Raw genomic sequence first — 27,913 nt, forward strand, 5'->3', positions numbered from 1 at the left:
ACTAAAACGGATAATCTACAGATGCCAAAACAGTTTCAAAGAGTCACTACCCGCTTGGGCACAAGCATTCTATGAAGGATTTAGCTCCCTCTAAAGTGTGTAGTTAGTGAAATAAGTAAATTAATGGTCGATATGCTTTTTTTAACACTAATAGTCGATATGCTAATTACTCATAATTTGTGTTATGCATGTGCATATAATCCTGAAAAATACTGGAAAGAGGAAAAATATCAGGCAAGAATCTGAGAAATTATTTTTCTTTTACTATCCACTAATGAACCCACTTAAAAGAGTTGTGTAATCTTGCACATTATAGCTATAAATATCACAAAATCAGATACAATTCTGGCTGCATCAACTAACATACTTTATGGATTGAGCAGTTCAGTCCAATAAAATTGCAGAACTGACAATGTATACTTTCCTAAGTATGTCTATAGCAAGTGGGAAACCTTTCTTTTTAAGATTTTTCGTATGTAAACATTTTGCTAGGCTCATATTCAAGGATAGAGAAACCAAAAGGACAAAAAGAAACAATTGGCAAGATTCAGTTTCATCTTGCAGCAAATCGTCATTTGCTTCGGCCACCTTGTTCAAGGACGTAAATCCCATAGTTGAGATATTTCTCAGATCCAGTTCAGGACATTACCAAAAAGGGACCTGCAGATCTTATTCCCGTGGATGGAAAAAGAATTCCAGAGAATGTACAGTAGCTGCAGCTGAGTAAATGCAGAGTGAAAGCCACCAACACTCTAGTAATCTGCCGCTGAGATCCCACAACTGATTACTTTATTCTCCTTAGGAAAAACCTTGACTTGAAGGAAACCCACCAGGTTGTGTCCTAAAAGGTTTCTCGCTGACCAACCGTTTGTCAGATGGTCCAGCACCAAGGATCCCAAGTGAATTAGGATCAGTAATCCGGATTCCATTACTAGAGGTTCTTTGAGGTGGGGGCTGACACTGGAAATGATCCTCACTTTCAGCTCTTCTTCTTCGTTTCCATGCCTCAGATTTTCCTGTATTATTATCAGGTTCTGACATTTGGTAGTTAGCCGCATTTTTAAATCCTCTTTGCCTCTCCATGTGGCGATGGAATGGGTTTCCATTTCTGCTAAATGAAGCAGAGGGACCAACCCCACCATCATCTTCTTGTTCCTGTTTAAGTTTGGAATATATTTGATGGAGCCTCTCCCCTGAAAGATGGGAAAAGGTGGATACATATTTCCACAGTCGTACAGTCATTCCTGTAAATAAACAAGGCAAAAAAATCAATAATGTAGTAGACACTGGAGAACCCAAAAAACACAGGCCAACTCCTATCCTCTGAGGGAATAGGGATATAAGAGACCAAGAATAAAGATAAAGTACTCCCGACACACAAACAAAGCAGAAACCTTCTATAAATCAATAATGTATTTTTGAATCCCTCAGAGGGCCCTTATTATCAATAAAGCAAAAATACGTACAGTCATTCTGATAATGGAGAGAGCACTTACTATCTTGCTTATAGGGTTCCACTTCATTTTCCAACACAATTTGATCAATTCTTCGTCCAAGAAGTTGTAAATAGTTGCGTATTTTTGAAAGAACCTAAAGTGAACATGGGGAAGTAAATAAGGTAAACATGTTTTAAACAGACACAATAAAAGGAAAGAAGCTTACAGGGGTACCTTTTCCTTTGGAAGATTAGCACTAGTTGTCTGCAATCTGTGAAGACGCTTCAAAGTTTTCATTTCTTCAACCATCACATCTTGACACCATTCCATCCATTTTACCTCCTTAAACTGCTCATATACTTCCTCATTGTCGGACATTTCACCTTCCTCTTTTACAATAGGCTCAACCTTTCGGGGTTTCTGAAACCTATCCTTTCTCATTTGGACATTAACAGAACCCGATTTTTTCTTCTTCTCCTGTCCACGCAACAATGAGATATTCATCATATGTTCTTTCTCTTTCTTGGAAGGCTTCCGTGCAACTCTGCTATTTGCATTTTTTACCCCAAGAACAACAAGTTCCTAGACCATAAGAAAAATGACGCAATTATGGCAAGTGACAAGCAATAGAGATTGATTCAGCAAATAACATAGTATCAACCTATACATGAAAGAGCAAAGAAAGTGTTGAGATATGTCAATTAGTAGAATAAAAGGTAGAATATTGATCGAGATATTCTCTGCCTTATTTCCCTCGGTAAATATTATTTTTTCAATGTACATATCTGTAATTAGATTGATACAGGACAGATTTAATCCCTATAATCAAGGGCTCCTCTTTGTACAGTTTCATCATTCCAAATACAAAATGCTGAGAGATAATCCCTTGAACCATGTAGCATCAATTCATTGTTTCTAACTGAAAGAACCATAATGCTTAGTAGGAAGCAGATCGTGAATTAGTAAACGAGGACTAGGGTTGGTTCAATTCAAATCATAATCCAGATTTACCCATACGTACTATCTTTGATCACTGGGATACACAAAAAAAGTGTTTATAATAACAAAAAACCTTCACATTTTCTTTGGTAGGCTAAATAACCAACATTTTGGGGAAAAAACTTAATTCGCTTGGTAAATATATATAATTTGCATGTCATATGAAGACATGTTGCAGAAAATGGATGTTGTATGAATGCATGTCTAAAATTTGAAGTATAAAAATACTTGACCTTGAAACAAAAAAAAGACAAGCATGCATATATTCATGTAGACACAATTGAAAATTGAACCAGAAATCTATTGCCTTGGATTAGAAAAATTAGTACAATATTACCAATCATGTAAGAGAGATCACACTAAAGAAGGATAAAAGCAGGGAAAGGAAATTATAAAGATAGCCAAGACAATGAAAGTTCCATCCAAGTCCTCACTCAATCTGATCGACCAAATTCCCTTCTCTTCCACTACGTTTTGCCAAATTTACATTCTAATTTTGCCAAATCTACATTTGAAGTACTGTAGTAAAGAGGGTGTTTTGTTTCAGACTGCTGACCTGGTACAGATCAAAATCTCTGTTTGATATAACTTCTAACAATGAAATTACAGAAGATTCTAGAAATATCAATGCAATTGTATCACTCAACCATACTATAATCTTCCATAAACTGATAATGTTTATATTACTCTCAGTTCATATCATGATCTCCTAGCTCTATTCTGTTGCTCCAGTGGCTTCTTATTACTAGTATATACTATAGTAAATTGAGTTCTAAGCCATGTGAATTATCATGTAAGAAACAATGTCTCAAAAGTAGCTATCAGGTCTAGCAGAAGAATGGGAAGCTTGTAAAGGCAGTTAGAAATACAGAAATTAAAAGGAATAAATTAGCAAATTCGTAAATCATAAATACAAACAAAACAAGAAGACTGCTTAAATTAGAATTCATGTAATAGGCATACTTGTTCCAGAAGGGCATTGGCACGGTCTCTCAAATTTGGAGCTCGTGGCAAGAAAGTTTCATGGTTTTGGAGTTCTACAGGTGCTATTTTTTTCATGAGGCCAAGCCTTTCATCTAATCTAATCATTTCCCAATTACCAAATCCATGGTAATGTACTCCAAGAAGCAATCTTGCATCATCAACTGTAAAAAATAAAACATTAATTGCAAAAGAAACAATGAAGTCACTTGAAGTAATGCAGAACACAAACTACTTGGAAGGTGCACTTACTTTGATTCCACCCACAACCTTTCGACCAGTTTGAAGGCTTGAGATACGATAAAACACGGAACTGTGCAAGGGGATCTTCATACCGGCTAATGCGCTTTGCTAGGAGTTGAAGCTCTTGGACACGGGTAACAAGATCATTTGCTTTCACAGGGACACCAAAAAAATCTAGAACAGGCCCCTGGATGCAGTATTACATGTTAACATCATCTTAGGAAGTAATAAGAATACATATTGTTGAAATATTTCTCTGATTTACTTTCCTTTATCTTCTGCATATATTTCTTTTTGTAATTAATTAGATATAGGCAATCATTCTTATCCCTGTAATTAAGGGGTCTAGATTGTAATCCTACTGTTATAAATAAACAAGGCAGAGGGTTGATCTCAAGTACATCAGTTCACGTCAAATAACCATTTACACACCAAATTTAAGAGAGTTTAATGTTGTACAAACCTTTATATCCAGATTTCCAATTTCCACAGCTTCTGAACAACCATCAATTAGAGCATTGAAAAGTTCAATCTGTGCTTCAGGTGAAGCTGCGGCAACTGCCCCACCAACGTCAGCAGCAATTAAGTCGATTTGGTTCTCATTCCCGTATTTCATAACCTGGCCATCAGCAGTAAAAAAAAAAATATTGTCATGGATAATAACAAAAATGAAGCATGTTTATGACACATACACAAACAGCAAACACATGCTGGTAAGCCAAAATATCATTATGAAAGAGCCAAGTGGTTGAAGAAAAAGACGGGGGTATCATTAACTCAAAAAAGATGTAAATGCAACATCAGCCAACCAATGACTGACCCACAGGGAGGAACAACAATGAACTTTTATCTAAAAATAAATGGAGCAAGGAGACACCATTGGGGAGACAGCTTAGATGCTGACAAGATTTAGAACACACACTACTACAATATATATAAAAATAAAAAATAAAAAAAAAAGTGCAAGTTAGGATGAAGATTCCCAACAATTTATCAAGGAAATGCTTAGATCTCAAAGATTCGGTCTTGCCAAAAGCAATAAAGTTTTTTATAGAAATAGAATCTTACGGCACGAGAAAATCGGAGTGCATCTCTTTTTGATAAATTCCCATATGACCAACTTCTAACTTGGACAGAGGCTCCATCAACCATTGGTACTGCAGGAGCCGAATGTTCTGCTTTGCGGCGTTTCTGAACTCGTTCAGGTGGCTCAGGTTCCTTCTTTTTCCTTTTATTACTCCTTTCAGATGGATCAGCCTCGGCATAGCTTTTAATATTTCTTGCAGAACGCGGAGCAAGAGCTTCCTGAAAGAAACATAAAACATAAGGTAAGTATAAGAATAACATGCTAAGCATCAACTCAAACAAACATTACATAAACATAAACCTTAAAAACTCTACATCGTTACAGACTTTTTGTAATATTATATCAATAAGAAGAACAAGATCAAACCTCTGCTTGGAATGCAGCATCGGGCTTTATCCAACGACTCCAGAAACTTGCATCATCTTCATCATTGCAAAAATTAGCAACCTGCACATAAAGAAGGAAAACCAACTTGCTAATTCCACATCCTGTCGAAATCCTTCTCCAGCCTGGAAATAAAAGTCATTGCAAAAAAGAAACCCATATCTTACCTTAAATGCACTTAATAACTCATTCCCTTGTTCGTCTTCATCTGTCTTCTCTTCAACCTTCTCAGCTCTTTCAAGAATCTCATCTATATTCATACCTAAGAGTCGTTTCTTGCTTTCTTCATCATTTCTTTCTTCCTTAAAAAGCTCTTCCGCTCCAAATCGTAAGATTGCAGACAGCTCGTTCTGTCATTTATGAAGAAAAGGATCGACACTAATTATGAAAAAATTAAAAAGGAAAACACCAAGACTTCGAATGAAATGATTCAATGCAATCTATACAATACAAATAGAAGATGATGCCACCTTAGTAGTTTGGGTTTTGTTATCTAAAGACACATATAGTATGATGCACGCAGGCTAACTATACAATTTCACAAATATTCTTACTTTATCAAAGTAACTTCCTCCTTTTTTGACTTCTTTCTTCTCCAGTCTACCTTCTGCATTCAGTTTTTGAATCACCAAGTGGTCCAGAACCTGTAGAACACATTTGCGTGAAAAATTATGTAAATTGTTGACCTCAAGGCATGTCCACAAGCAACTGAATCTATCTTGTACGAAAATATTAATACCAAACATACCAAAAAAGATAATACCAAAGTTAGACAAAAGAGTAAAACCAAAACAGCCATCGGATATTCAATGATTCTGAACGTACCATCTTCTTCTTAGCACGCTCCAGAATATCTTCTTCAACACTTTTGCTTGTCACAAATCTATATATGTTGACAACATCTTGTTGCCCTATTCTATGAGCTCTACTCATTGCCTAAAAGGAACATAGAAATGATGGTAAGTACCTAGGCAGTTAGATGGTTAATAGTGAGATCAAATCAACTGAAATACACCTGCAGGTCATTTTGAGGATTCCAGTCTGAATCAAATATAATGACAGTGTCTGCCGTGGCAAGGTTGATACCTAGACCTCCTGCCCGTGTTGAAAGAAGGAAGCAAAAATCATCACTACCAGGTGCATTGAAATGCTCCATTGCCTGCTGTCGCAGCTCAGATTTTGTGCTCCCATCAAGCCTTTGAAATTGAAACCCTCGAAGTGACAAGTATTGTGCCAATATATCCAACATCCTAACCATCTGCAATACATATCTTATAACTTAGCATTATCATAAATTAATGCTTAAAGCATATTACATTAAAGCAGACTAGAGTTCATAGAAGAGCATCATCAAAAGTCAGATGGCATATGCTCTTAACAGCCACCTCTCCATGAACCTTGCACAGTAATGAAATCATAACATCAGCATTTTTATCACCGCTAGGTTTTTACTACTCACTTATGTTATTTTTGGTCGTGTACCTCTTCAGGTGGGGGATAATAGAAAGCAGGTAATGTGCACCACTTTCAACCAGGGAATCCTTTGCAATTTTTTCTGATATTTCCTGATATTTGTGGTTTGAGTTAATAAATTCTTTGAGGGGTTCTATTCAAGAGATTCATAGGGGGCCCTATCTCGTGCTAAATGACCTTAAACGCCAAAGTTGATTCACTACATCACCTGTACTGCATGATATGTTGAGGAATGGACTACCTTAGCAAATATAAAAACGGGATGGTAGTAATAGTTGACAATCTGGAATATTTTAATTTACATCACAAAATTTACCCGGTCAATTAATTGGCTGAGAACAACTTATCTTTTTAAACCCCAGATAAAGTTGATGATAATTTTAACAGACAAGCATATAACACAGCAAGAAATATCCAAATTCATCAAATACTCTTAAATGTAAATGAATTAATTAATGACACTCTAGAGAGCCAAAACCACCAAAATATAATGAAAATAAAAAGGTTCTTGCTAACATGTAACCTAAGTACACATCTTGAGGAATCAAAAAGTAGAGATTTTACATTGAAAAAAATCAAATTTTGAACTATTAAGAATTGAATACACCATTTCCAAATTTATTTTCTTAAGAAGTGCCTTTGGGGCATTTGTTAGCATTTGCTAAACAAAAATTGCATGAGTAAACAAGAAACAATTGATTGTCTCCAAAGCAACTAAAAGACCATCTAGTACATCAGTTTGAACTTCCAATAACAAACCTGAGAGAAAATCAGAACGCGATGCTTGGTTTCGTGCAATCTAACAAGAAGCTTATCAAGTATCACAAGCTTCCCACTGCTAAAGACAATTCTCTCGAGTTTACTGTTGTCATTACCTCCAGAGTCCCCACCATAGCCATGGTCAGCACTTTCAAATAGGAAGGGATGGTTGCAACACTTTTTCAATTCCACCACAATATTTAGAAGAGAAACCTGATTTTTTAGGAGGAAAGGATTTAGTAATATACATAATTATATGAAATCAAATTTATCAAAGTTTTGTCAATCCAACTGATAACATACAGGTGCATCATTTTCAGTCAACTTGTTCCTCTAGTTGCATAAATTAACAATTTAAAATTATTAGGTTTTTATGTTAGGCCTGTTGGCAAAAATCCAAGTCCCGCATTGGATAGATTGGACCCTTGACAAGAATAGGAAATGCTAACGACTGCCCTAAGGGCATTCTTTAAGGACTTTATATATAGTAAGTTTTTATGGAAACTTGTGCATTCAATGCATCGGAAATTGAAGTATTAGACATTTTCAATGAAGAGTTCCTTAATTGGGAATCCTTAAAGAGTGTCCTTAGGGCACTTGTTAGCAAGACCCGATAAGAATTTATAAAAAGAGGCACTCCTCACCATACAAGAAGGTTTTTTTAAGGATGAGTTAGGCCCAAATTTCAACATGGTATCAGAGCCTATCGGTTTGGGCCATCCACCATTTATACGCGCACCAAGCCCAACAATGCTGGTGTGAGGGGGTGTATTGGGAAAAACGCAAGTTCCACATTGGTTAGATAGGTACTCCTCACCTTACAAGCCGGTTTTGTAAGGATGGGCTTGTAAGGTCGGGGGTGCCACTATAAAGTATTCTCAGTCCTTGTCTATTTTCAATGTGGGACTTGGGTTTTTCCCAATACACCCCTACCCATCCAGCACTACTGTGTTAGGGGTGCCACTATAAAGTCTTTTCAGGCCTTGTCTATTTGCAATGTGGGAATTGGGATTTTTCCAATACACCCCCCTCCCGTCTAGCACTATTGGGGTTAGTGCGTGGATAATTTGGCGGGTGACCCAAATGGAATAGGCTCTAATACCATATTAGGTTTTTATGTTGAGTCTAACTCATCTTTATAAGATTGGCTTGTAAGGTGAGGGTTGATGCTCTTTATAAACTCGTTTCAGGCCTTATCTTTTTTCAATGTGCGACTTGAGTTTTTCCCAATAAAAATAGTAAAAAGTTGAATAAGCATAAATAGCTTCTTGCGTGTAGATCCAACTTTTTTTCCTTTTCAAATAATGAAAATATGTAAATTTTCAACAAAAATAATAAACCACGCCAACTCCAGCATCTTTCTATTGAGAAGCAATGTTCACAATTACATAGTAAAAAGAAACCAAGCATAAGCCAGAGTATTGGCAACAACAACAACAACCAAGCCTTATCCCATTAAGTGGGGTCGGCATAAGCCAGAGTATTGGCATTTGAGAAAAAAATAAAATGTTTATAAGGAGTGTATATATTATATAATGATAGAAATTCAGCAGTATAGGACCAGTAATGGCATTTACTGTTCCTTAACCATCATAGTGAAGAAAGCAGAGAGTATCCTAGTACAGATAATCGCTAGTAACACAAGATAGAGATGTAACCTGATTCCCACGAACTCCTTTGTTTAAATTTTGGAAGTTACGTTCCAAAATCCACTTATAATACCTACATGAAAGAAATCAGCAGCTATTATATAGACTGTGGACCAACAGGAGTAGCTTTTTTTATCTAAAAAGGAAAATCACTTACTGTTTCTGAAGAGGAGACATTTCAACCCTAAGGATGCGCTCAATTTTAGGGGGTAAAGATTTCTCTACATCTTTGATAACTCTTCGAAGTATGTGTGGTCTCAATTCCATATGAAGATTTGCAAGCTAGCATATAATAATATGCACATCATTAACAATGAAAAGAAAAATTAAGACTGAGGAAAATCTAGAAGCAGAAAAGTAAACGATAAGGTTATCAAAACTCGTGAGTTGACTTGTAAACAAGGGCAAGTTGTTTACGTTTCTCAGTAGGGAAAAGAGTTAACGTGTGTATATAACCGTTTCTGTACGCAGAGAAGAATGTCCTTTGTTTAATCTTTGTAAGCACCCATTTTCAATATATCGTGCCATTCTAGTGTATTGGAATGAATCCTAGTGAAATTGAAATTGCCAATGACAATAGCTAATATGCTGAAAGCACTTCCCTTTTTTTATTTGATTGTTATGGGGAGTGTAAATGAAGTTAGACTGAGGGGACATTAATTGGCACCCGTGAGAGAACCCATCATGTCCCTTTTTCATATTTTTAATATTAAAAGTAGTTAATTAGGCATTTGTAGAATGTATTCCACCTTCTTGTTAGCATCTTCGTATTTTAATTAAAAAAAACAAACATAATATATAATTTTTTTCACCAAAAAAAAAAAAACTACGAATAATTTTGACATGCTAATTTTATTTAGGCTCTTTAAATTGTTGAAATTTGGGGTCTAACTCATCCTTATAAAACCGGCTTTTACGATGAGGAGTGCCTCCACACGTTTTAAACTCTTACTTTTCCAAATAAACCCCCTCACGCCCAACACTAATGGGTTAGGTGTGTGGATAGGTAGGTGGCCCAAATATATATAATATTTCATAGACTCTTATGAGTCGAGTCTACATACCCTCGACGTGTCTACGTAGACTCCCAAATTTCACAGCCTTGGTAAAGGGCCCTTGATTTGAATCTGGATATTTCTTGTATTGTTTACAAAGAATTGTGCAAATATATATTATAAGCACGCACACAAGAGAAAGTGTCAAGATCCCTGAATTTTGGGATCAAATCAAACAGTCTACGCTATCTATGAAGGTCTATCATATATGATAATGGAAAGAAGAAATAAATACTAATTACGATTACGATATTTTATTTTATACCTCATTCTCATGGAAAGAACTCAGATTCTTATAGTTTTGAACAAACTCATCCTTGCTCTTGAATTTGGTAGGATCAAGGAAGTGGAGCAAAGCCCTGTAAAACAGGAAGAGTGGGGGGAGAATGTTATAAAAAAATGAAGAAACAGAGAAAATAAAATATCAGGTAGCAACAATAAAACCTATTCGGAAATCAATACAGTGCACATATAATCATGAACCGCAAATCAAAGCAGTCTCCAAAAAAAATAAAGACAATTCCATATCTGTGTGTATGAACGTATAAGACAACTCTGAATTTTAGTTTTTCTCCTCATTCACCTACCCTAAGTCATAAGGGTAAATGTTAGAGTAAGCTAACTTGTTTTATACTAAAGCTCTAAGTTGAGCATGAGTTCCTTTAGTTTTATGAACTAACAATGGTCAGTCTGCGAATTGTTAGTTAGGATCAGTTGAGAATAACCACATACATTCACTCTAAGGAATTCACACATCAAGAATATTGTTGAAGTTTCAGTTGAAGCTATCTCTCTTAAGTCTTATCTTCCCTTGCAAACATTCTTTCTATTTCTCTGTTTCTCTTCGGTAAACAAACTCAAAGTGAGCATGCACAAAGATGCAGCATAATATACACAGCAATGAACACGTGGATATGAACAAGCATGCAATAGCACCCTTGAGGAATGTCAATGTTAACTCTTTCAATATTGTATGCAGATCAGTTAACCATGTAAGCTAGATTAAATGGATTAATATAAAGGATTAGGATGTACAAATAACTCGTTAGTTACTCAGTCAAGCATCAAGTAGGTAATTATATGCATGTTCAGCTGCTACTAATAGAGAAAGAGAATCATGTGGGTGGAAGGTGCTCAACATTTATTTATCCATACAAAAAATATTAAGAAATCTAACAAATCCACGGAAGATCTAAGTTTACTTTTAACATGTCTTCTATAAAAGGAAAATATTACTATTACCATAGCTCTTCAACACTGTTTTGTAAAGGAGTACCGGTGATGAGCAACTTATTCTTGGTGCTAAATTCCTAACAAGCATCACAAAAAAAAAAATAACATTAAAAAAGGTTTACCTCAACAGCATAAACAATAACTCAACATTAAATTAAGGAAAGTTACATACTAAAAGTGATGTATACAACTGTGCCTCGCTATTTTTTAGTCTATGAGCCTCATCTACCATCAGATAATTCCATTTGATCTTGGAGAGAACAGCCTTATCTTTCAAAATTACTTCATATGTAGTCAACAGTGCATTGAATTTTATTGGTTTACCAGGCTTTTTGTCATTATAAAACTCATACTGTTGACAAACCTGTCATAAAGATTCAAATGCAAAAATAAATAAATTTGAGACAAAAAGACTAGCAATTACTAGCTGTGATTAAAGATTACCCCATTTGCATGTAGATCACTATAAACAACAGTATGAGTATGTTTATAAGCTTTCGGCTATTAAAAAGTGGAACAAAACAGATCATTTCAATTGAAAGAGGTGTGTATCAGAACTACAACTACTTACTGAGCTAAGAAAAATACGAAAATAGCCAATTTATCTTCTCCAAAGACAAACTAACTCGAGATCACCTCATTTGGTGGTCTGTCAGATTTTAAAACTTTGAATTTCTTTCCTTGTAGCAAAAAATAACGAAGTATGATAAATTCAACACCTATGGCAATGTAGCATCAGTGTGATTAAACACATGATGGAAAAAAAATAGCACTCGACGAAATTCATATCTAAAGCTACATCTTCTCCTCCAAAGCTAAACCAGAATACAATGAATTAACTTGGGACTCGAAAACGTTCCTAGAAGACAGGATGCATACTGTCTGACAAAGAACAAACATTTAATGTTGTACACGTTCTTAAACCATATTGAAGGGTGCTTCCACTAGCACATAAAGACTAGATATGTTGGACATAGGAGCTGAGTTATTACTTCAGAAATTTAGTTGTTAAGGGACAGCATTATGCATATTGAAGAAATAGTATAACTAAACCTAGTGCAAGCTTGTGAGAGCTTGATATAGGCCTTCCCTTACTCTAGCAAACCCTTGTGACTAACTTTCAAAGCAGATAGAACAGTTGTAACAAACTGACTGACAAGCGTCAGGCAACTTTGACTAGCAACCTGCTGTAGCAGGTCTAGTGCTAGGGCCTATATATAGTTGACTATCAATTGTAATCATTACACAATCAATTGAATACAGATAAGATTCCAAGAGATTCATGAGCGATTTACTTAATCCTAACAGTGCACCCTTTTGAGGTTATCTCATTCAGCATGCATCTCTGCAGTCTAATAAAAGTTGCTGAAATATACTCCCTCCGTTTCAAAATGAGTGTCGCTTTAGGCAATTGCACACAGATTAAGGAATTTAATGAAATAATCATTAGACATAACACTTTTACTAAACTGCCCTTACTTTATAAGAACAAGACAAACTTAAAGTTGCATTGAAAATTGTGAGAGAGAAAAGTTGGAGTATTTATTGAGGGTAAAGTTGGAAGAAAAAAAATTAAAGTTGTATTGGAAATGTAAAGTGACATTCATTTTGAAACAAATTTTTTTGGCTAAAGTGACACTCATTTTGAAACGGAGGGAGTATTACATATCTGATCTGATAGACTTTCTAGTTTCATTTGCATATGAACTGAAAACTCATAAAGAGATGTCTCACCTCTCGACTTGCTCGAGTGCCAACATATACAATAATATTCATATCAGGAAGCCACTTCCTGAATTCTTTGGCCCAGTTTGATAAAGTAGACAACGGCACAACTACAAGAAAAGGGCCATGGATTTGCTGGGCATTCTGTATAAGGAACATAAATAGTAAATACATGTGTTTATTATATTGCAAGGGAATTTGTAACCAATCAGATAATTGATACTATACCTGTAGAAAACCAAGCATCGATACTGATTGAACAGTTTTCCCAAGACCCATTTCATCAGCTAAAATGACATTTGTATCATTTCTCCAGCTTCAAATGCAATAGACATGGTTTTAGAAGACCAAAAAATAAAAAATTCAATACAAACATACGTGCATACCTGTTAACAAGAAAATTCAAACCCTCAAGTTGATAATCACGGAGCTTTCCACCCTTCAACCATTCAGGCTGTTCCTCAAGCTTCCGCAAACTTGCTAAACATCACAGCCACGGATTAAGATCGGAATTTAAATAGATAAGGTTATATAATATTTAATATATGAACCGAAGAAAATAGATTATTGTCCATACTGTACTAAAAACCAAATAAAAGGAAATAGGCTTCAGAAGACAAAGGGATATGAAAGGGAACTATAAGAAAATGAACCGCGCCCCCAGGAGGAAAAGGAAAAAAATCGTTGAACTACTTCATTGTGAGCAAAATTATCACAATTTTAGAATGGATGTATCAAATAAATTGTTAAAAAAGTAAGACATGTCAATTTTGCCCAAAAATAGAAAAAGAAAGTATATTATAAAAAGGAAGTGTTAGGATGCCTTATGGAGTGAACTGAACTGTAATGGTTACTCTATCAATGTTTGGATATTAAAATGATAGAATAGATAAAAAGACTTGTTCTGTGCTAATTCCATTCCAACCCGGCTCAAACCCGGCTCATCTCACAGGTTGTGGTTGGGTGGGATCAGTATTATCGATTGTGAATGGCAGACGGCCAAAAATCCGCCAATTCCACCATAAAAGGCATGGCTCCACTATCCTTCACAAATTGGCCATGGCGATTGTTAAAAAACCGCCACTGCAATCTTCCACGGCTGCTATTTTATAACAATTGGTGGCATGGGTCCAAATAACAGGTTAAGGTGAATCCTACTCTTTTCTTTTTTTGGAATCCAACCCACTGGTGAGCCAGGTTGGTTCAGAGGCCACACTTCATTTTGAGAGCTCTAGCTCTGATCGGGCTAGGTCTTTAGAAGTTGAGTGGTCTCAAAGGTGCTTTCTTTGGTGGGGTCTCTAAGGTAGCGGCAAAAGCAGCGACACACGACGATCTGTACTGTTAAGGTTACTCTTAAGGCAATGAGAACTGCAATGTAACAAAGGCAGTGAGTGTATTAACGGTTCCACAATGAAGGAAAGACAAGTTTTCTCTGCAATAAAGGCAGAAGACTCTCCCTGATTCAAAGCTCTAATACTAGCTTGATAGAAGAGTAAACAGCGAATTGTATTCCACTTGATTGAAAAATTACAGAGTAGATACACTTTTTATAAGCTATAATAAATCTATCCAAATTAACAAGTTACAAGAAAATAAAATTCAAATAAAAAAGTATAGTAGTATACAATCTGCCCCTAAATATGGTAAGGGTTATGTTAACCGGTGCCCCCGGGGAACTGGTTAAGGAAACCAAATAAAGAAAGTTTTAAATTAAAAGAAATACTTTTTAGATTTTTAATGAGTTGACTGCACAAGTTCCAATGTGATGTTACTATATTTGTTTCCTTAACCAGTGCCCCGGGGGCACCGGTTAACATTACCCATATGGCAATTACAATGAAGTACAAATCCTGATCTTTTTTAGAATAGAAAGTTAAGTTAGTTGGGTCTCAGCATCAGGGTCAGGGTAAGCTTCAAAACCCTTACAAGGGTACTTACGATTGCCAACCAGCAAGATCCTCACATCGGTAGCAGGATTTGAATTCACGCCCTTGTGGGATATGAGTCACATCCTTACCAAGTGGACTAACATCCGTCGACAATAAACATCCTAACTATGCATATTACCCCACACAAACCTAATAAAATCGAAAAATATGTACCTTTGCTCTTCTTGCGCTGGGAATCTACCACCTTTCCTTGAACTGACATTGCAGCCTCTCGAGCCTGTTCAAATACAGAAGAATAAAAACTATGAAATATTATCCCAACTATCATATATGAATCTTCCTTATGCATCCATTACACACCATAGAAAAACATTAATACAACAACCACCTCAAAGCCCTATTGCTGATGGACATAGATGAGAAACCTCGAGACTACCACCAGGTCACCATTCACTAATTTCAACCAAACATGCTTAACACTGAGCTAAGATACAGTGGAACACAGCTAAATGTACGAAGATATCTTATTACAGAAGAACAAAAACGCAAACAGTCAAATACGAAATCCAAGTTGAGAAAAACTATCAGAAATTCAAACTTCTTTATTGGGAGAAGATTACTCCAAGAGCATTTGATATAGTATCCCTAATATATGATATACTCCCTCCGTCCCATAATAACCGAGTCTTTTGTTCATTTCACACATATTAAGAAAAAGTGTATAAGTGAAAGAGAGAAAAATTGTTGAGTGCCTTGTCAAGTATTGGTGCATTCCCCATTATCATAAATGCAAAGTAGAATATATTGAATTGGGAGTGATGAAAGTAGTACTACCTCCGTCCCTAAATATAGGAGCCTTTTGCAAAAATTACGGAGATTAAGAAAGTTGGTTGTAGTATTAAATTTGTATATAATTACTATTGTTTTTACAATTTTATCCTTAAGAGAGAGAGTTAATTTATGTTTTCAACATAATATTTATTGTTGATTGAAGAAAGAGATGCAAAATAAATAAGGGTATGTTGGTAAAGAAGTAATTAATGTACTTGGAAATACCAAAGGGGTCTTATAAAAAGGGACAAAAAAATTTCTCAAAAGGGTCTTATAATTAGGGACGGAAGTAGTATTAATTAGAGTTATAATTGGAAAAAAAGTAATTAATATTGCATTGAAAAGTGAAATGGGTCAATTATTTTGGGACATTTTTTTTTTTTGCAAATGGCTCAGTTATTTTGGGATGGAGGGAATAATATCTTAAAATTTTCAAAATCATCATGTCTTCATATCCGTATTGTTTCATACCCAATTACCCGTTATACTCGGACTCGTATTTCTGCTTCCTAAGTTCACTACAAATTTCTACCTCATTGTAGCCAAGCCTTCTTAATTTCTACATGCTCAATACATGCCAAATAGTCTGATAATAACTACGGTATTAAATCCAGTCAAATAATGAATAAACTTCGCAAAAACAGCAGTATAATGAGAATAAACAAATAAATAAATAAAATGAAATAGAGAACTACCTTATACTCATCGATCGAATGTTGGGCAAAAGCGATATCAATGTCCTTTTCCCTGATACAATAAATAAACAAACAAAATGTGAGAGCCACACGATAATATTAATACATAATAAACATCTAATCACTGCACAAGTGCCTGCTAAATAAGGACTTAAAACTCTAAACTACAGTGTAAATACAGTGCATAGATGTTCTACCCATCCTCCTTAATATGAAGACAACGGATGCACAGAAATGTACAATAATAAATGTACAAAATTAATGTAATGTACCAAGTCACTTCAGCATAAGATAGTCCTTGCCACTTGACCAGGTATTCTGGGACAACATTGCCAGAATTATCTTTACTTATCCTATCTGCAATTATTCTTTCCACCTGAATATGCAAATATCCAAATTTATCAAAGATTTCAAGAAAAGGCAAAGACAGTATTTAATTATGCAAAGCAGGAAGGGAACCTGACTGTTCTGCCTGATAATTTCTAAATCCATCTCCTTGCTCACATCATAGACCTCAATCTGCATACAAGAATAAATAATGTTTAAAAACTAAACACAAACTCTAAGATATCATGTACAAGTGGTCATTTATTTAACTGATAATGTCATGGTAGAAGAGTGATATATAACATTATAAGGTTGAAATGTATGGAAAACTTACAAGCAAGAAAGAGTATGTATATGTTAAACCAAGCAGGACACATCAATATACATTTTATTTCATGATGCAGCTATAGATTGAGCAATAGGTTAAAGAAAATAAAGTAAGAAAACAAAGTAAGAAGAATAAGAGGTAGAAAATGCATCAGAAAGTGAGGGTGACATGCCAAAGGGTCATCCTACACAATGTATGGCCCAATTAGATAGACCTTTATCCAAAGTTGATTGCACTAAAACAAGTAGCATGCAAATGAACTTCTGTATGAAAACTTCCAATAACAAGTGAACTGGTAAACAATATCCTCCAAAAAAATTCAAGGTGGTCTTCTGTGGTATTTAATATAATATCAAGATCTATAAAAATGAACTAGAGCATCTAAAACTAAATCTTCTACCAGCTGAACACAAATATTTACCTCCTCTCTTGAGATTGCTCTCCGGTACCTGATGTCCTCCATTATTTTCTTTGTATAATTTAAAACCTTCTTAAAGCCACTGAGCTGCAATTTCATATAATCAAGAAGTGTTACATTTCATCCAGAAAGAAATGAAGAAAACCTCCAAAAAACAAGGACAACTAAAATAACCAAAATAATAAGAAAGGGTTATTATGATAAAAGAAGAGAAGGAAACAGATAATAGAAACAATGTAACATTGATTAATGAATGCTTAATAAACAGTAAGAATATATCATACATTTTGTAGCTCTGCGAAAGTCTTCCATTGACAGTGCAAATGAGATTGCCCCTTCCATTTTATCAAAAATTCAATCTCATTCCAATCAAATTCAGAATCAAACAAGTGACTCATTAAAACAGGCTCTGTTGATCTATTATTACTTTGAGCGTCTTCAGCTGTGCCCTTCAGCTGATGCCAAAGCACCTTTTCAATAGAGTCGCCATCATCCTCTTCAATTTCTTCCTGGAGAACATTTAAAAGAATCAAATAATTAGATATAAATTTTAAGCGTAAATTAAGTAAAAGGTGGTATCAAAGCCATTTAAGTAAAATTCTGCATTCCCACTACCAAGTCATTCCCATATAAACAAATAATATAATAATTTAGCTCGGGACGGAAACCAAGACATCTTACCCCACACAACAATATAAAACACTAGAATTAAAGAAGGCACCTAAAATGATGGCATATATTCACCCTTTACACAAACAGTTCTATAATGCTATTGAAATTTCCCTCTTTAGCATAAGGCCCGTCAAGAAATCGACAAATTTCATGACTGAAATCATACCAACACTACCAAAAAATAATTAAAAAACTTTAACTGATAACAAACAAACGATCACGGTCTTTCACCAAGCCAGTTGCAATATACTAGACTACTCATAAGATACAACATTTAAATTAATAAGCCTTTCTTCAATATAGTATTCATTCTCTGATGAAAGGCAATACACATAGCTTTCAATGCACCTTATTAGATTAATCGGTATATAAATATACTGATTTATATTTAAGCAATATTTTCATGCTAAAATACGCACATTCTCTAGCAAGACTAAAAAATATCTCATTATGTTTTGGTTGTATCTTAGATAAATTTAAAATATACCTTAGACTATCAATTGGGATCAGTTTACATATTTCTTTATATTTCATGAATTTTCTCTAATCTAAATAGGATTAAGTCTAGTAATAACCATGATTAGTTTCCTTAATTAACTCTGGTTAGAAGTCTTGTATATTAGTATAAATAAGGGTTGTGGCTACTGCTTAGTCTTTTGCATAACGAAAAACCATAATCACAATTCAAAGTCTATTCTTTCTCTTCCCTCCTTTTTCTAAAACCCTATAACTTCAACATGGTAACACGGCAGTCTCATCCACCTTGACCTGTCTCATCTCTATTACACTACCAAGTTTCCTAAAGTCTATAAATCTAGTAAAATCTCAGTCTCTGATTATCTCCTCCTAGCCAGTGCTCAAACTTCGGCCACCATTTCTATCTCAAGTTCTCTCGGTGGATTTTCTGTTTGCCACTTCTGCAATTTATCTCAAATGCCTTAGGTCAGTTTGTCCCAGCATCATTTCCTTCGAAAACCTCCGCCGTTATTATATAAAGTTGACACCAGCTATCCCAAATGTAGTTTGGCCTCAGGTACCCAAATGAAGTTAGGCCTCGTCATTGCAGACGATGCTTGACCCGACTATCCCTAAAAACATCTAACCCAGGCAACCCCAAATGCAGTTTGGCCCCGACTATTCCAGATTAGCAAAGAATTAGTTGTGCTTCATACTAGACTCCAATCACGAACAATACCAATGGCAATTTCTCCTGTACCATTGATGAGTCGTGCCTAAGTTGCCTCTCTGACCATGTTTTGTATAGCCCGTGTAATATTCTTTTCAAAGTTTAATTTGTAACAAGCATATATCTTAGTAAGGTTTCGCTTGAGGGGTGTTCTACATAAAAATATCTCATAATATTTGGGTTGTATTTTAGAGTAATTAGAAATCAGAATACAGTACATTATAGCTTAGGATTGGTTTCTATATCTCATGATTTGTTGCCATATTTAATTAGGATTTAGAGTGCAATACCGAGTGGGGATGGAAAAGGAAGATGAGGGTGAGGGTGAATTATCATGAATAATTTCCCTGTTTATTTAGGGTTAGATGCCGGGTATTGGTATAAACAAGGGTTAGTTTTTGGACTTTTGCATCCAAATCATAATCACAATTCAAAGTCTTCATTCTTTTTCTTCCTTACTTCCCTATCTAACTTCAACAAGAGTGAAAACAAAAAGAAATATCAAAATGGTAGGTAACTGAATAATCATTAGTTTATCACAATTTAGTTCCACTCGGTGTTAACAATTGCGTAAAATAGCAGTGTTATATCAGTGGAGCAGCTCGCAATGTGGCAAGTTTTGCATTGGAGAATCAAGAATAGAGGTGTTATCACACTGCCTTCAAAAGAGCCTACTGAAATGTCGAAAAAAATCTCTCAGAAGTTTAATCCTTTAATTGGCCTTTTTTATGGGGTGGTAAAGGGATTTCGGCCTTCAAATCAAATACCATAACATCTCTGAAGAATATAGAGCTAGCTTCTTTGCATCTCTCGTGTTTTCCTCTGTCTATCTCGAGATCTCACAATCCTCTCTGCCCCACTTTACATGTCTGGCGATTATTTCTTTGAATTTCTAGATATTTTAGATTTTGTCTCCCACTACATCTCTCGAGATTCCCGATCACAATCTGCTTCCTCCATCATTCTTTTGTCCCTCTTCAGTGGTCAGTTTCAGTCCTGTTTAAGACCTTTTTATTGTTAATTATGAATTTTAGTATTTTTATTGTTTTTGAGAATTTATATGTAAATGTGCATTACATTAACTGTATAAAAAATTCAGAATAGCAGTCATCCCACTATCTACCATTCGGTCATAGCACCTTGGGGTCAGTCAATCCACTAACCGGGAATAATAGCACTGGTTCCAATTTCAAAAATGTCCAAGCATATTGAAATCAAAACAATTGAATACAAAATACACGTTTTAAGATTTCAGGTGCACTCAATCAGACTTTCCAATACCTAAAAATACATTAACCTGAACCTGCAATTCCTCATGCACCCACCACAAAAAGAAGAGTCAAGACGTCTTAGGACGGCCAACTAACAAGGGGTTGTAAGAAGATACTAGTTGCAAAAAAAATTGGGACAACTGATTTGTTAGTCCTTGGTGTCCTCCTAATTTGGAACAGCATATGCTACCCGTTTGTTCATTTGATTGGACTCAAACACTTTGAATTATAGGGATATCTCTCTATCTCTCCCATAGGATAGAGTTGTTAGCCCCTCGATTAGATCTACTAATGATTGCTTCAATGTAGGTGCCCCTTCCCTCTGTTCTTTCAAGTAAAACTTTTTTTTTTCCACCGAATAACAAATGTACATATCCTTTTCAAATAAACCCATAACCTCCTAATATAACATACTACCATAACTTTTGCCCAAAAAAACAAAATGCCCACGCAGTAGTCATTTAATATGAAATCTAAAAAACAGCCTTTGGGTACCATATTATCAGATGGTGACATGATGATTTGAGCCTTATATGTGTGAGAATTGAAATAAATAAAATGTAATGGGTTTTAGTAGACAAATAAACCCACACCCAAAAAGACAAAGTATAAACTATGTTTCAAACATGCATGATGAAGGATTTACCTTTTGAGACTTTTTCTTCTTCCCATCATCAGCTTCTTCACTTCCATCACTTTCAACATACGATATCTTCCTAACAGCCCTACTAGAAGTGCGAACGTCACTGTTGTGCGCAGAAAAACTTGTGTTTACAGAAAAGCGGCTGTTATTCTTCCGAACATTGAAACTTCTCTTTCTTGTGCTTTTAAAATCGTCATCACTAACACTGTCAGAATCGTCTGTTGTAGACTCATTGTCTTCAAAAGATGATTTTAATCTTCTTTGTCTGCTAGATGCAACACATGCTTTGCGATCTCTGGTAGATTTTATACTTTTTCCAACCTTACCTCGTTGCCTTCCCTTGGCTTTTTTAGTATAGAAAGATTCGTCATCATCAGAAACATCTAGGCTTTCATCACTGTCATCATTTTCATCCGATCCTTCACCTTCCCAATCTTTATCCTGGAACAACAATCAAACCATCTGATACTCAAAAACATCCACTAAATACAAAATGCCTATTTAACTCTGAAACTAACAATGAAGCAACATTTGACCTCAAACAAAAATATACAACCTCTTAATAGATAAAGGACCATTATTACAAATGATACAGAACTTGATAACAACAATAACCACAACAAATGAACAACCTTTTTTAAGGTATGGCTACTCTCGACAGGCTCAAAATCTGCATCATCAGGATCATCTTCTGCAAGGTATAGGCAAAAAGATGCATCATGGGAATTCATCAATAATTAGTGTACTAGGTATCAAAGGCCTAGACATTATCAGCTAACTTTAAAAGTAGTACTCCATGCATGAGAAACGATCTTTATGCAAATTCAATGCTTAACATACCGTCTACTTCATCCTCCTCTTCATAATCAACATCACCATCACCATCATCATCTGAAATCCTAGATTTCCTACGCACAGGTTTTTTCACAGAAGTAGACTTCTGTTGAGGCCATGAATTCCGTCCAGTGGACTTCTGAATCCCATTATAATGCAATGAGTCACTTTGATCCTCCCCATCCTGCTCATAATATTCATCAGACAACATCTCTTCTGCAGGAACATCAGAGTGGCTTCTTCGGCCTTTACCTGCCTCCTTTTGTCCATCATCATCTTCCGAGTCTAGCCTACCTGTTTCTCCATCCACAGAATTATCTTCAGATCCCCCTGCATTTCTATAGTCTGATCCACTTTTGGATTCCTTCCCGGATTCAAAACCATTTTGAGGACATGATGGTTGGCAGTCCTTCCAAAATGTCGAACCCCACCTTCCAACTGTAGATGCTTTACTACCAGAAGCCTGTAAGTTGGATTCTCTCAAACCATCTCCATCGTCAGCTGCTCCCTCATTTTGCAGTCTGCATGCACCATCTGGCCCACCATCACTCTCATATTGTGCCTCCAAGTTCATGTCGAATTCTTTCTCGCTAGAAGTTGCATCAGTACATTCATTACCTACTGATCTATGAATATTATTAGCATCCTGCCCTAGGCCTTTATCTTCCATGGCACCATGTGAGACTGTATCATTTACAAAGTTCCTAAAGAAAGCCATCTTTTGACATACGACTAAATTACAACTATACTTACTTCAATCACCTCTCTACAAGAGTGATTAATAATAACAAGAAAGTGACATCAATCTGGTGCTGCTTATGTTATCTACAGTCTCAGCAAAAACCTGAACAGCAAAGAGTGATAAATGATCAGCATGATTCAAAACTATGCTCAATATTGCACGATGCAAGTTAAAAATAACAAAATGAAAAGCTGACACTACAAACCTATGTCACACTGACACCTCTGATCAAAGGCGTGTCCGGTGTGCGACACAGATACATGTGATTAAATCAATTAATTTCTCAAATCTTTTACTGGTGTTGACTCGTGTCTGTGCTAGTGCTTCATAGTTACAATCCCATAAGTTAAAAAGGACATAGAAGAAAATCAGGTGAACTAACTTACAATTTACACAAAATTAACTGGTTTCAACAATCAGTGACAACATTAAGTTGAAATTCCACTATAAACCAAGTAGAACGTGGACCTAATTAGGTGAGTTCCATTTTAACTTTGAAATTATAGGTTAAATACGGTTCTATCTGCATCAAACCAAGTTAAAGAACCAGCTACATTGATGAAGAATTGTAGAAACTGGTTCAAAAGAGTGTTCTGGTTTAACGGTCAAAATTGAATTGAATTAAAACCAATTTTATGCCAAATTCGTACTGCAACACCGAGAAATGCACAAAACCAGAAAAATCTAATCAAAACACGTTGATTTCCGAAAATTTCAGGCAAAATTGAATCGGAACGGATCAATTAGCAACCTCAACAAAGCTCGTCACTAAAACCCCTTGGAAAACGCTTAAAACCAAAACTAGAAGCTAACCTAAATCTGAAATCGGAAACACAACTCAGAAACGAAATCACTGCACAAAAATCGAATCCATGCGGCGATGATTGAAAAAATTGAAAAATCGGCGCTCACCTTCACAAACTAGACAAAGCAGAACGAAGTTCCGTTAATTTTGATTCGAATTGAACAAAAACGACGAACGACGGTGCACAGGTTAATAAAATAATCGTGCGCACAGCGTCGTCCGATGAGGAATCGTCGGAAACTGAATCGCCGGCGAAGGATATAAATAGGAAACAAAAATCGGCTGCTGTTTGGTTGTGGTGGTGGTGAAGGTGAAGTGGAAAACGAGATTGGAAATGATGAAGCGGCGTCGGCGGAGGTGGAGGGATTCGCCGGTTGCGGCGGCGGTGGTTTGATTGGGAAAGTGAAAAACGACGCGGTGTTTTGGATTAACCGACGACGGTGTTTAGATGAAAGGGTAAGAGAGAGAAATGAAAGTCTTTAACGAGAGCACGGGAAAATAATAATATTGTATTAATAATGAGAGGAATATTTTGTTTGTTTTTTTCGTTTATACCTATTTTTCTTGGGCAAAAAATGTCTAAGAACACTTGGGCAAATAGTAAATGATAGGGTACCGGCTTTAAGGACACCATATTCTCCAATCTTAAATTTATTTTGTTAATATATACTCCCTCCGGTCTCAAATGTAAGAAAATTTTCACTTTTTTGGTTCATTCAATAAATGATGTATGTAGTCTTTATTATAGACCACATACATCATTTATTGAATGAATCTAAAAAGTAAAAATTTTCTTACATTTGAGACCGGAGGGAGTACATCTTAAAATTCTTTAAAAAAGTCTAGAAATTCTAGCTCAACCGGCAAATGCCGAAATTGCAAGGTCAGACGTCGTGACTTGGGTTCGAACCCGGGACCTCACAGTTGTGTGTGAGTTTATTTTCAGTGGATTACCACTTCATCTAAGACCAAAAATAAAATACACATTTTAAAATCATTACTAATAACGTTTCAATCCTAGTTGTGTGTGAGTTTATTTTCAGTGGATTACCACTTCATCTAAGACCAAAAAAAATACACATTTTAAAATCATTACTAATAACGTTTCAATCCTTACATATATTATACAGTATACCTGCCAATTAAACTGGATTCATATAAACAACATTCAAAATTGTTATTGGTTTGATTTTACACATGGATGATGAGTCACGACATCATACAATGTAATTAAAGGAAATATTAACTTGTGCCCTTGAGGAAATTGTATATTTTAATTCCCTTTTTAGCTTCTTAACATGTGTTATAAGGACACAAGTTAGCATGACCCTATAATTAATCATGCATTTGAACTAAATTAACCATCAAAATTATTATCAAATTTTGTTATGCCAACATAACAATTGTATTAGGCATTGTTTGCCCTTTTTGAAAAGTTTGATTTTCATAGAAATGAAAAGTTGATAATATTATATAGGTATCTTTTGTAAGAATGAAGGGAATATTTATCAATCATTAGACTAAAATAAACTAGTCAGATTAAAAGACCTAATTTTAATAACACGTGTTCCTTTTCACCCTCAATCAAATCATAATCCACCTTCTCATCTTCTTCCATCCACCATATTCAATAGAGTTTATCAATGATAATTGAAATCTTTACTATTGGAGCCCAATCTCTCTAAATCAGCAGTATTTCTAATATAATCAACAAGTATTTTTCAATCTCTCTGAACATGATTGGAGACTATGTTCAACGTCTATGGTTGTCATATGTGTGGTTGGTTTCTCCTTCTTTATAGTCGTGTTTTTCTTCTCTTTCCTTCGATCCAACTGACACCAACGTCGGCGATCCATCCGACACCAAGTTCCACTCACATCTCTATCCTATGATGCCTTGACATCTGACGATCATTATGTCCTCTACACTGTTCCCGATGGTGGAACTGACTGGAGATTCTGACACCGATGATGACGACGGAAGAGCCAATAATAGAGGGATCCATGAATGTGATTAGTTTTCAAATCTTTGAGAAGACGAGAACGGTTAAGGGCTAATGAAATTAAATTAAGTGTGCTTGGAAACATGTGTTATTAAAATTAGACCTTTAAATTTGAACCATTTACTTTAATTTAATGGTGACAAACATTCATTTCATTCTCACATAAGATACCTATTCTCACTATAGTTTTCTGTCTTCAAAATTTTGATTTCTCATCATTTAAAAAAAAATGGTTTCTCATAAGTTTGATTTTTCATGTTACCTTCTTTTAAAAAAAATTATATTTTTATTTGTTGGTTTCTTAAAGTATTTTATGTTATTTGTGTTTTTTTACTAATTTATCTTTAAAATCGCTAATAACTAAAGAGATTGCCTCTTAAAAAATATCAATTTATTATCAAACTCACAACACCCAAATTGATAACATACAATAGCAAATTGCCTTATAAATAATACAATGAATTCAAAATATTTGGAATATACATGCATTCAAATATGCAATGTTGACAATCAAATTATTGATTTAATATGTAATTGATCGATGATGATCTTTCATTATGAATTAAACGATTAGGAAATCAAATAACGTGACACTGAGATAAGGAACAACATAATGACACACCCAAACGATAAAATCAGGAAAAACACCAACAAAAAAAAACTTGATTCTAAATTTTACATTTTTACCTTAATTATTACATGGATGCAATGGATGGAAAAAAATACTTTTTTTTTTTCTAAATTTAAGTCTAGTTGGAAGACAGGTTGGAGCATTCTCCAAACAAAATTTTTAACAACCAGAGGTACTTCTAACCCATTTGGATTGGTTTGGTGGTGTTTGTTTGAACTCTGGGGGCGTGCTCATCCTCAAAGTTTCAAGTTTGATTTTGTCCGATGCTAATTTTGGTGGGATAGTTTATCTTCTTCAAAAATAAAAAACCGGAGGTACTTCTAAATTCTAAACCTTCGACCAATCACCTTGCACATCCAAACTAGAAGTGTCAATCAATCTATCCACAATAAGTCTGTAAGCAAACATTGACGGATTTAAAACCCCTTCAACATCATTGTTGTCCACAAAACTATGAATGAGCTATTCATCCCACACCTTCTCATTAGCGCGCAACAAATCAAAAACTTCTGATGTATTGTTTATCGGGTAAGAACATGGTGATATATTTTCGCTTTGAGGCTTGCGACTTCAGGATCCGTTTGTTTTGGATTTTTTTTGAAAAAAAACTATTTTTTTATTTAAAACAATCACTTTTTTTTTATTTTTGTAGTGTTTGTTTTAGCTTTTTAAGAAATCCATTTTGTTAAAAAAAATCATTTTTAGCCTCAAAATGAAAAGCTATTTCAAGTAGCTTTTCCAAAATCTATTTTTTTTCTAAACATAAGAAACTCCAGTGTAAGAGCTTCAAATCTTTAAAAAAAATGATTTTTATGATAGTAAACAAACAAAAATAGCTTTAGATTTTTTTAAAAATTTCTAAAAAAAATCTCTAGATTCTTTTAACTCAAAATCTATTTTTTTAAAAGCTGAAACAAACGCACCCTCAGTTATCAAAACAGCATTTATACAAGTCTCATCACCTATATTTCACTTCAGCCCCTCTCTGAACAAGGCCCTTGTATCACAAATACTACATATATAGCCTGGAGTACTTCCAATTTTTGCATTCATTAGAGCATCCACATTGGTAGAGTCTTTACCATTTAAAACCCGGTACCTAATAGGTACCCCCAATGTGGAAAAAAAAAATTGAGATCCCTTAAGACCCAAAGTCTAACTTAAGACCCCCAATCTTAAGTGGACCTCACACCACTTTTGAATAAAATAATCATTATTTGAATTGCTTTTGTTGCATTTCATTAATAAATAGTTATTGATGGGACCAATTTAGACATTTTGATATAGGATCTCTATTGGAGTGGTTGAGTACCTATTAGGTACTATTATTAAAAAACAATAAAAAAATGATGTGTCCATGTGGGACCCGTTTAAGACCTCAAATATAAGGGTCTCCATTGTAGATGCTCTTAAGCTATTATGGGGGGGGGTAATTTTTAGCTTTGAGAACTTGAGCTACCAAAGAATTAGGATTAATAAGTAAATTCCACGGTTGTTTAGCTAACATTACAAGTAAACAAAAAGTAATAAGGTTTTTTATTAGTTATAATATGTACAACATTGGTTGTTGCTAGAGTTTTGTACAAATTTTAAATATGGATTCTCCAAAAACAT

The 27,913-nt window shown here is 35.0% G+C and overlaps 1 protein-coding gene across 1 annotated transcript; it reads right to left on the bottom strand.

Moving 5' to 3' along the window:
• Positions 1-243: 243 nt before the first annotated feature.
• Positions 244-24,146, bottom strand: LOC146924743 (protein CHROMATIN REMODELING 5-like). Its single transcript, XM_085709698.1, has 31 exons — positions 23,773-24,146; positions 22,125-22,962; positions 21,917-21,975; positions 21,288-21,725; positions 17,797-18,021; positions 17,516-17,599; positions 16,899-16,958; positions 16,712-16,815; positions 16,440-16,491; positions 15,127-15,190; positions 13,411-13,504; positions 13,253-13,340; positions 13,034-13,168; positions 11,472-11,663; positions 11,309-11,376; positions 10,332-10,425; positions 9,169-9,293; positions 9,021-9,084; positions 7,363-7,575; positions 6,146-6,388; positions 5,956-6,066; positions 5,685-5,774; positions 5,298-5,480; positions 5,113-5,193; positions 4,728-4,964; positions 4,123-4,278; positions 3,669-3,846; positions 3,399-3,580; positions 1,671-2,018; positions 1,497-1,590; positions 244-1,244 (listed from the first exon to the last, which is right to left on the bottom strand). Exons 2-31 carry the CDS (start codon positions 22,834-22,836, stop codon positions 799-801), a joined length of 5,220 nt encoding a protein of 1,739 aa, XP_085565824.1. The 5' UTR covers positions 22,837-22,962; positions 23,773-24,146; the 3' UTR covers positions 244-798.
• Between the last annotated feature and the right edge of the window lie 3,767 nt (positions 24,147-27,913).

The sequence above is a fragment of the Medicago sativa genome, chromosome 5, assembly GCF_051527215.1.
Source record: "Medicago sativa cultivar Bolivia chromosome 5, Bolivia_mono, whole genome shotgun sequence".
Classification (NCBI taxonomy): domain Eukaryota; kingdom Viridiplantae; phylum Streptophyta; class Magnoliopsida; order Fabales; family Fabaceae; genus Medicago; species Medicago sativa.